This window comes from Carlito syrichta, unplaced genomic scaffold, assembly GCF_000164805.1.
Source record: "Carlito syrichta isolate Samal-C Ts95f unplaced genomic scaffold, Tarsius_syrichta-2.0.1 Scaffold123321, whole genome shotgun sequence".
Taxonomy (NCBI): domain Eukaryota; kingdom Metazoa; phylum Chordata; class Mammalia; order Primates; family Tarsiidae; genus Carlito; species Carlito syrichta.
This window is the reverse complement of record NW_007067417.1, coordinates 401,841-412,628: the sequence shown is the minus strand read 5'-3', so window position 1 is coordinate 412,628 and position 10,788 is coordinate 401,841. Positions and strand designations below refer to the sequence as shown.

General features: G+C 54.7%; 1 protein-coding gene and 1 long non-coding RNA gene across 2 annotated transcripts in view; one reads left to right on the top strand and one right to left on the bottom strand.

The window, feature by feature from the left end:
* Positions 1-7,714: 7,714 nt before the first annotated feature.
* LOC103249701 lies at positions 7,715-9,247 on the bottom strand. Its single transcript, XR_503632.1, has 2 exons — positions 9,105-9,247; positions 7,715-7,892 (listed from the first exon to the last, which is right to left on the bottom strand). It is a non-coding gene; the product is annotated as an uncharacterized LOC103249701 (long non-coding RNA).
* Positions 9,248-10,565: 1,318 nt separating this feature from the next.
* Positions 10,566-10,788, top strand: part of RBFOX3 (RNA binding protein, fox-1 homolog 3) — an 86,957-nt gene continuing 86,734 nt past the window's right edge. The window contains exon 1 of the mRNA XM_021707655.1: positions 10,566-10,739. Within this exon, the coding sequence (XP_021563330.1) occupies positions 10,635-10,739 (105 nt within the window). The 5' untranslated portion in view covers positions 10,566-10,634. The remainder of the gene's footprint in view (positions 10,740-10,788) is intronic.

The following is a 10,788-nucleotide window of genomic DNA, read 5'->3' as shown; positions in this document are numbered from 1 at the left end:
AGGACCCTAAAAAGACACAAAAGGATAAAACGTAGCCAAAGTCCATTGCTACCACAGCAGGTATGGGAGTGAGAGCACCACCATGTGTTATAGGGACAAAGTTGTCTTCATGATAAAGCGATCTCAATTTTTTACCAAATTTTTCCCCCAGGGAGAGTGAACCCACAGCGTAGGGAGAATATTGGTTTTTTTCTGGTGCTGCCTCCTATCTGACTCAATCTTGAGGGCAATGAGCCTCCTCTCTGCGGGTGATGATCTGACCTATCCTCCTTCGTGTCCTCTCCTGCCTTCTCCACTATCAGGGCTGGCCCCCCCCCACCACCTCCCAGCCCAGAACACATGTCTACCCCATGGTTTCCAGCCACCTTCCTCTGGGCAAGCTTAAGAGACTCTCCTAAATTGCCTCCAGATCGGCCATGAACTGGCCACTCTTCCCTCTAGAGAAGAACTTGGCTAGCCCAAGGCTCCACTGACCCTCTCCACGGCATTTACTCTCAAAAATACAATTCCAATACAGTAAAGATTCTAGTCTCCCAGCGTGGATTTCCAATTACCCAATCTCAGCCAAGTGACAGCCACTTCATTATAATTCTGTAATTGCCATATAGAATTCCTATAAATTTGCTGTTAATTTTTAACCACTGCATCCTTCTCTTAGAAAGTGTAGCAATAATTTGAAAATCTATAGGCGATATGTTTAAGTGGATAGAGGCAGAAAGGGGGAATAAATCCAGTGGGGCTGGGTTTAGAGAAAATCCTAATAAAACAGCAGTAGGGGGTGGGCGTGGGAAGGTGAGTCTGGGCTTCCTCCAACTTCGATGCAAACATTTCTTCCTAATATTGGCGTGTTGGTGGCAGCAAGGATTGATCAGAGTCTGATCCGGGAAGATCCTGCTCTTAAATGAGAATGGCTGTGTGCATTGGGTTCTCTGTTAACAGGCGCATTCCCTGCCCCCACTGGGAGGTAATTTACAAGCCCGGCTTCCGAGTGTAATCTTCCTGCATTGTGCTGCTCCACGGTGCCTCTCGAATTGCAACATGGACCAGGTCTATAAAAGACCGTTTCAGAGGAAATGGCAGCCACGCAGGCATTCCTACCCCCACCCCCACCAAGCAAGTGAGCACCCAGGTGCTCAGCAGAGAAATTAGCCTGCCTTTCAGAAGATGTTAATGAGGCAAGTTGGAAGAGGATGAGGTTGAGCCAGAAAGGAAACCACTGGGCCCACAGGAACCCTGGGCACCAAGGAGTGGCAGAACGTCCAGGCAGTGTCCCCTTGTAACTAACAGCAGCCTACATCTCTTTGGGAAGGTCTCGGGGGGGTCAGAGATAGAGAAAATGGAATCTAGAGAAATCCTAAAAGGAGACTGAGTCAGTGTGCATCTGCCCGGCCCCAAAGAGGAGTAGAAGCCTAACTTAGCTGGTGACCATGTTTTGGTAAAAGGTGGCCATCAGCAGGACTAGGTGCTGGCTGCCTCCTGCAAATCAGAGAGATCATTTACACCCATCCTGGTTTTTGGCCTAGGGTGCCAGGGGTAAAGGCAGTACTGGTCGCCACTCCTCCGTGCCCCCCCCCAAACCTGCCCCAAGTCTGGCCAGGGCTGTCCCTGGTGCTGACAGTCTCACCCTTGCTGGATTGAAGTGCCGATCCTTTCGACTCTCACTCCCGGCTACCGGGAGGGTTTCAGCCACAGACATCCACATCCAGCCCCTGTGTCCACCCCCAGAAAAGAGAGATATTGGCTTCAGGCTGGGAGGGTTATCAGGCGGCAGTAGCGATGAGAAATTGGGCCACAGAGCGATTTGAAGGTCCCAGTGTTTGATCTATTGCGGGGCTGGCTTCTTGCAGCTCCTGCTCCCGAGTTTGGTGACCTGAGAGAATTAAAGCTGCCTTAAATACAGTCTCTGTTGGCTGTATATTAATCAAGCAGGAATCAAAAGTCACAGCATCCTAGGGAAGTAAGAACAAGAACAGACGGCTCCCCCCATCCTAATGCAGCAACTCTCAGCAGGAGGAAAGGCCGGGAGCTGCTAAGAGCAGCCCAGGGCCCCCAGCTGGCTGCCAACTTCCCCAAACCTCCTTGCCAGTGAATTCTCAGAAACCTCATGCCTTGGAACTGGAGAGTCACGTTGGTGCCAAAGCATTGCTGGACCCCAGTGCTAGAGTGGATCAGGAAAGAGAAGGGGTTTTCTCTCCCAGGATCAAGAGGGAGCAGAGGGTGGGGTACCAACAGGGGTGGGGGCCCCAGAATAGCCTCACATCTAAGTCAAGATACGCTCCCACACCCCCGCCAAGGATGGGTCACTTCCCCTGCTTCTCAGGTAATTGTTAAGGACTGAAAAATCACATCAGCACCTGCTACCCTTCTCTCTGCTTACACTGTACTCATGCTAGGCAGCAATTCACACCACTCCCCTGGTGTGTTTTAGGCTACCAGTTGGGGCTGAGTCCGGCCAGGGTCCTGCCTAACCATCCCTCTGCCCTGCCCTCGAAGCCCGAGAAAGGAGCTCATATCTGGCCTCTGTCATCCTCAGGGTGTGGAGAGGTGAGCTTTCAGGTTAATGTCTCTATCTGTTCCTTTGCTTCCTGGCAGACAGGCATGTCCCCACCCCCGTGTGTCCTGGGACAAGCTCAGCTCCCATGAGGCTTCGTTGGAAGAGCCTCATACCCCCAGCTCCCACCGCCGGCTGCCTCATTGCTCCATTGCCCGGCTCCTGTCTGTAGCTTGGCACCAGCTGCCTGACAGAGCATCGGCCTCCCCAGGGCCGTGCGCTTTGCCAGGACAGTAATGCCTCTCTGGGCCTTTGTGTGCCTCGGGCTCCTAATGAGCTTTTAATGAGCTGATGCTTTGGCTTTAGGGGGCACGGAGGGGCAAGGGAAGAGCGTAGTGCCAGCCCCCTCGCATTCTGCTGTCTGGGGCCTTGAGGTTGCTTTTTAACTAGCTGAGTGCCGGGGCTGGGTTATAGGCAGATGCTTTATCTGGAGTCTTTTGTATTTGTTCAGAGTTTGGGAATCCTAACCTTCACAGTTCTTGGGTTCCGGCCGTCCTTCTTTCTCTACGTACTGAATTGGGTCTCTCCCCTTGTGGTCTCTCCTCCTCCAGTACTGAAAGACGGGGCATGGGTTTCTCTGTTAAGTAAGATTTTTAAAAAATTGATGACAAAGTAGAGAGTCCAACTACTTCAATTTCTGGCTTTATGAAGAGGCAGGATATATGGAGGTGGATCTTTGAAACCTCTACCCAGGGGCAGCTCAGATCCATTCAGTCTTGATGAAAGAACAGTTCTTGACCTCATCCCATGGGTCTCCACTCAGGAGCCTGGAATACTTTGTTTTTTCAGTCTGATTCTAACTGAACTTGATTCAATTCATGCCAATCACAGCAATGGGAGTCACTCGAATTACACCCACATTGTGTGCACAATCTTCCCTTTTGGATACCCTGAGCATTCAGGGTTCCAGTTCCCTACTCAGTGGGCAAGTGCTGAGTTCATCTCTTCCCCCTCGACACACAGCCTTGCTGTACAAGTTCTGGCGGGTGACCTCAGTCCCTCCTGGGAGTTAGAGGAGGTGGCAGTGGCTTTAGCTCCTGGTGTAAGTTCCTCCTTGTCACCCTTTCAAGGCCTTCACCCTTTGAATAGAATTAAGATGGAAAAGGTTTGTGTGAGACATAAGGCAGAATTTCTTGACAGTCAGGATGATAAAAACTTGAATAGGCTCCCCAGAGAGACAGCAGGGTCTCCCTTAGTGTAGTTCAAGAAAAAAAAAAGCACCTGTTCCTGAAGACTTCAACGACTGCCAGCTAGAAGGGACTTAACAACGTGACCCCAGATTCCTCCCAGCCCCTGTGACTGTGAGTGCTCTTTTTTCTCATCTGGGCTTGTTTCCCCACTCACAGGAAGGAGAGACGATCTGAGAGAAGAGGCTGGTGCTGTTCCTGGTGCTGAAGGACACAAGTGGGATTCCTGGGGGCAGCTTTAGCTCTGAGTGCCCCCTGGCTGGGCTGTGTACAGCAGTGAGGGCCATAAGTGTTCCTTGGCCCTGCAACCTCTGTCAGTGTCTTGTGAGCCTTGAGACTGAGAAACTTACAACACGAGCCCTGCCCTGGCAGGAGCAAAGGCTGTCGTCAGTCATGTCTGCACTGGGGGACCCGTCCATCCAAGGGCATTTCATTTGATGCCCAGTCAGAGTTGGAATCTTCATCTCCAAGCAAATACACAACTTTCTGTGCCTCCTGGGATGCTCTTTTCTGTGGCCATTCATGGTCTTGGTACAAAGGCATCACGGACACATGCACAGGTATGGGCAGGACAGGAGGGCTCCAGAGTGGTGGGTCAGGCTGAGTGCAGAGTGAGGACCCAGGAATGCGAGCATTGCACAGCAGATCGGCTAGGAACCCCGAGGAAGGGCTGCTTCAGTCCGATAGCAGCTCCTCTCCTTGGCTTCATCATAAGGTTCAGCAACCCACTGAGTTCTGGCGACCTCCTGCCTAATGAGAAAGAGGAAATTCGAGATAATTGCTGCACAGACGGAGCAGTGGTGTGATTAGTAAATGCCCAAGCTATCGCAAATGACTATTACATTAACAGATTTGGTTTGGGGTTGGTCCTGTTAGGAGAGAGAGCCAAGGGCTAATGATGAGGACATTTGAAGAAGGGCATGAGCCCAGCTTGGTCGAAGGCAAAGTCCCCTGTGCATCCCAGAGTCAGGAGTCTCCATTTCTATTCCAGTGCCCCTAAACTAGTTGCATGACCTTGGGCCACCTCTGTGATCCCAAAGGTGTCATCACATACAAAATGGGCGTCATCATACCTCCTTAACTTGTGATGATCCAGTGAGATCAGATGTGCTTTTAAAAGGTTAGAAAAGCTCTGAGCAAATACAAGATGTTGTTGCAATTAGCAATCAATACTAATAAATAGCCTTTTTCCCCCTCTTTGCATACTCCTATTCCTGGGAAGTTTAAGCAAACAGCCAGGCTCTTGAGCCTTCATATCAGAGACAGAAATAAAACTGCCCCTCACCTTCCTCCTCTGGTGTCTGTGGGATTCTGGGGCCAGTTTGCTGAGTGGTGGCTTAGCCACAGCTGGCACCGAAGACCCAAGATCTGTCTCTCCAAGGCCCTGCCCGTCCCCTGCTGCCTCCTTGCCAGGAGCTCGTGGCCCAGATGCAACAGGAGGCTGCGAAGGGCTTTCCAGGGCTGCAGCTTCCGAGGCCTCTTCCCCGCCAGGCCCTGAGGTGGAACATCACAGTGCTGGCTGATTTCAGATGTTGCTTTTGCTCTGCACCGAGCTCTCCCCTCCTACAGAAGAGAGGGGAGAAGTCCTGGGGGCTCATTTAAAATAAATAAAGCTTGGCAACAGTGCTGAGTGGAGAAAGCAGAACAGAGCAGCACCCATAGCCCCTTCTCTGAGAATGTTCCTTTGGCTCCCAGGCCCCTGAGGGTAGAAGAACTTGCAAAAGAAAGATGTGCTTATAACTGCAACCCTGTGCAACTCCTGGCTCTGCCCATATATCTCGAGTGTGCCCTTTGCTTTCAGTCTCCCTATATTTATTATGTTTAATTTTGCCGGGACATGGTTGTAAGTGAGACGGATGGACCTGAATGTGGCTGGCAAACGCCTCTTAATTAAACAGATAAATAAACTTCCTTTGCACGCCAATTTTTACTTTTGCTGCAGTGTTTGCTGGGACCACAGGGACGGTGCCAGTGGGTGGGGAACCCCCGCTGAGCTAGAAGGTGGGTGCTGGCCATGGCAGCCTGGGCTGGGCCTAGCTTTCCTTCAGCTCGACTGAGGACTCCCTGACAGGGCCATACAGAGGGCCCAGGGTGGGGAGTACCCCCAGTGGGCCCTCCTCACAGGCCTGTGGGGAAGGCCAGTATGAGTGGGCCCTCTGCTGGACGCTGCCAGCGTGGCCTTGCCAGCTAGGGCTGCACGGGACTGCTGGTCCCTCAGCCTGGTTCATCCCCTGTCTAGTTCCCCTCCTCCCTGCATGGGCTTCTCTGCCAACTTTTCTGGAAATTATACGTGCCAGGACAAAGCAAGAGCAGCCCCCCGCTTCTGGGATAGGGAAGCTGTCGTCTTGGGGGATCTGAGGGATATCTACATTTAAAAAGAAGGCTAAAGAGCTTCCCAGCCCCAACTTGACATTCCCTCATGGTGTCGTAGAGGAACCCCTTGAGAGCCCTTCTGAGCTGGGGTTCTCCCCTGACTCTAATCCTGTTCCCTTGGCTGCCAAATGGGAGCATTAATTCCCCTGGGGAAGTGTTCAGTTGGTGATATAGGACTCTGGCTGATTCATGTTTAAAAAGTAGCTTCTTGGGTCATCACACATCCCATCACCCCATCACATGCACACGCACCACACACGCCCCACCTCTAAGCCACGCCCACCCCAGCTCACCCCACTGTGGAGATTCAATTCTGCCACTCTGTCTCCTGTGTCCCCCAGTGCTCATGCCCAAGCCTGTGCCATTGACCCTGGGCTGGGGAGGGAAGGTCTGTCTCTGGGGAAGGCATGACGTATTTGTAGATAGCTGGGCTTGGTGCGGCTAAGCCCAGCAGCAACCAGAGCTGTGAGCTCACCCGCTGTCCTGGGACACCACTGCCAAGCTCCACACTGTCCTCCTGGCATGAGGGAAGCCTGGGGATGGTCAATCTGGGCACCCGGAAGGGAAAAGAGGGGCGAGAGAATAAGTAACTCAGCCCTTCCACCCTCCCCCACAAAAGGACTTCAGGCTGCTTCTTTCCTGCTGCAATATGCCAATGTGTAGCCCTGGAACTTTCTAAAAGATGGGGGGGGCACAGAAAACATTCCCCAAGTCATTTGGCCACAGAACTCATTTGGCCCACCTTTTGTTAAAAACATAAGCCACCTTCAGGGCTAGAATGCCATGAAATGCTTTTTTGGCAAATGCTCTCCTAGGGAGAATCCTGCGTACCCATTTCACAGAGGTACACTCCAAAGAGACAGAGGATGTCTGGCAAGGGTACATGGGCCTGGGCCCCCCAGGCAGGCATGCTCAGGGAAGCTGGGAAGGCAGGCCCTGGCCAGCAGGAGAGTAGGTAGCGCCTGTACCCAGCAGGGCCGCCACCAGGGCCCCCACCAGGGAGGGTGACACAGGATGGGGGCAGGAAGGAGGTAGATCTCCAAAGCCCAGGAACCATCTGAACCTTTGAGGTGCCTCTCTTGCCTGATATTTATAGTGGTGCCCAGGAGCGCAGAAATAATTACAGCTCAGTTCCTGCCTTTCTAACAAGGCCCTTCTCAGATTCAGGGCGAACGGGATATTTTTTCCTTGCCTCTTTTTTTTTAAGTAGTGAATATTAGCATGGGAGTGACAGCTCTTCCCATCTCGCAGCCTCCCTCTGCCCCAAAAGTGGGGGCAGCCAAACCTCCAGGAGCACGGGCTTCCCCCACTCTGGTCCAGGAGGGTCTCAAGGGGCCCAGGGGGATGTGATGAACTTTGCGCCCCACAGTCTCATGTCTCACCCCAGTGCCAGCTGCTGGAGGAGAGGTAAAGAGGGCACAGTTCCTGCCGGTGAGGTCCACACACAGTCGGACCTGGGCAACAGACTCCAAAACAATCACAGTGGAACAAGGTTTGTGCCACTCAGTCACTGGCTCGTACAAGAAGTCACGGGTCCAGAGCACGGCATGGGAGGCAGCGGTCACACAGCCTGCCCCGAGAAATAAGCCAGACACACACGTTGTTCAAATCCTTTTCCTGGAGATTTTCTTTTAATTCCGTTTTGCTGCTCTGTCTTCTCTCCAGAGCCTGGGTGTGATTAGCTGTCTGGTGGAGGCATGCTCCCTGGCCTGACCCCCTCTGGAGGTGAAGCTCCAAGGCGGTGACTGGGCTGAGAAGCCGTTGGGTGACCAGGTGCAGGGCTGCTAGAAGTGATACCAAGGCAGACGTTAGTGACCGCCTGGCTTTCTCTGGGCCAATGACTGAGCTCAGGGGTCTCTCTAGGAAAACTTCCCTGGCCCCACTCCAGATCTGAGCTCTCACTGTCCTGGGCTGTGACAGCTCTCAGCACGCTAGGCCACAGTCTTGGTCTCCTGACTTGGGTTCTCCACCAGACAGTGTGCTCACTCCAGGGCAGAGAACTTTATTTTTATAGCCCCAGCACCTAATCGAGTGTCTGCACACAGTGGGTTCTCAATAAGGAAAGGCAAAAAGTCAACTCAAAAAGTGTCTGCGTGTCTAGGACACACTCCAAATCCTCTTCTAGAAGGCATGAGGCCTTGATCTCACAGTAGATACTCAGTAACAATGACAACTTAATGAGCAAATGATTCACAAGCAGGATAATTCTGATCCCAGACTCAGGAAGAATGCCACATGGCTGCCCTGAGTTCCTGAGTGTCCTCTAGGGAAGAGGCAGCCGGGGCAGTGATGACTGACAGGTGCTCAGAGAGGGCGGAAGGAGGGGGCAGGCTTCTGAAGGAAGAAGGCAGAGCAACCTGACTCAGGAAGGAGGTGGCCAGAGCCACTCTGGGGTGTCACACTCACAGGGAGCCCTTCTGCAAGGTGTCAGCTTGCAAATGCCACACCCAGCCACACACTCCTGCCCGACGTGCCTGGGCCTGGGTTGCCCACCATTGCTCTAGGCTAGGGGACCAGGTTACTAACCGGTCCTTATCCAGAGATGGGGTGGCCTCAGCACATCCAGACAAGCGTCCTCATCCACATCCTATGCCAGCACCATCCCCAGGAGGACCACAGAGCAGGGTTTCAGAAAAAGATTAGGCCGCTAGGCAAGATGACCCAGTTGGCCACCTCCAGTCTCTCTCTTTACCCTGTCCCATGCCCTGTCTGCCCCCTTCACAGGCTCCACATCCCCCCTCCATCCAAAAGGAAGACACACTGTTGTTGGAGGGACATGGGCTCCTGAGAGAGGGCTGTCCAGGGGGCACACATCCACCTGCCTCATTCAAATGGAGCTTCCCAAGCCATGCTTGGAGAGAGGCCATCCTCAGCCCTGACCTCCCCTCCTGGCTGCCTCTCCTTCAACGGCCCTCACTCGACCTGCTTTGCAGTAGGTGCAAGAAGGGATTTCAGACATCACCCAACCAACCTCTCAGGCTGGGTGTACATACCAAAGCCTAGAGGGGACAATCAACCTTCCTGAGATCACGTAGCAAGTGAAACCCCTTCCTCCACATAACTATCAGGCCATCGGTCTTCCAGTTACCACGTGGTCCCAGCCCTGCTCCTTCCAGAGGAGTTCACTCTCTGCAGTAAGAGGAGAGAATCACAGGTGCCCTAAGGTGGAACAGATGAGTTCAAAATTGGTACTGGGTATCTTGAGATTCGCCCCTTTCCTAGAGGAAGTGTGTAAGCAGGGTGAGAGGCTGGACATGTCACCCACTGGCTCTGCCTCAAACAGTGACAACTGGCAGGCTGTCCCTCTCACAGCCAAGCTCACCTGTGGCTTGGTTTATCCTGGTAAATTGGGCTTGACCCAGCCAGCATCTGGTGAGTGTGAACACGGGCAGGCCAGTAGGTGTGTGTGTATGTCTGGTGAAGCTGCAGATGTGTGCACACACGTCACAGCGGTGGTACAAGGGCACAGCCAAGAACTCTGGCAAGCTCTGATGGGGTTAGAGGGTAGGTACCTGTGCACTCCTGCTCCGTGGGAGGCGCCAAGTCCAGTGTGTTTGGGAATGGGGAGGGGAGGACGCATTGTGGCCAGTGCCCTTGTTCCCCACCCCCATTCTAAGTATCCGCAAGACCACGTGCCTGTGGCAGGCGGCTGGGGTGTCTGATGGGGTCTAGGTGCCAGCAGGAGGGCAGGAGAGGCTCCTGGGGGCTCTGGCTGGATTTCCAAGCCCTGGGCCGCCAGAGAAGCCTTTCCCAGCACGGAAGCCTCTGCGTAGATGCCCTCATTACATCACCAACATCCCCGCCACTGAGCCGGCCTCCCTTAGGAGAGGCGCTTCTCTGAACGCCAAACAGGACGAGGTGCCTTCCGGTCGGTCGGCCGCAGAGCCAGCGGAGCCGCTCCAGCTCTCCGCAGCGGCCAGAGGACGGCGCGGGGGGCCGAGAGAGATTCTGGACCCCAAAGCCAGAGCAGCTGCCGGACGCGGCGAGAAGGGAGTAGCTTAAGGGCCCGCGCGTAGGAGGGCGCCGGCGGGCGAGGGGTTAAGTGTGGGATCGGCTGTCGTGCCGTCGTCCCGGATTCTCTTCCCTCCGCGCGGGGCTCTGTTTGCTGTTGGAGTACGCCAGGGACTCCCCCTCCCACCGCTACACACGCGCGCACCCGCGCACACTCACACACGCACACGCGCCCCTCTTTGCAGACAGGGCTCCGGTGGCTCCAAAGTGACGGACTCCCTCGCTCTCCGTCTCCTCCACCCTCTCGCGCACACGTCCTCTTGCCATATTCTCGCGCGCGCTCTCCCAAGCCTCGCCGCCCGGGCAGGGGAGCATCGGGCAGAGACGCGCCGCTCCCCCTCCGATGCCGCCCTCCTAAAGAGCGCCACGAGGGGGAGGGGAAGCCCGGAGGAGGAAGAGGAGGAGGAGGAGAGAGACCGGGAGGGCGCCCGGGAGGCAGGGCGCGCGCACACTCCGAGGGACGCAGCGAGCGCAGAGCCGCCGCCGGCCGCCGGGCGCCCCCCTGCCGCCCCATGCTGTGCTCCATGGCGAACTCGGGCTGCCTCCTGCTGTCCAACTCTGGCAGCATGCTCCCGCACTCCGTGCCCTGCCCGCCTGCCTTCCTCTACCTCCAACAGGTAAGCGCCCCCGGCCCCCGGCCCGGCGCACGTGCGCCCCGCGCCGCCG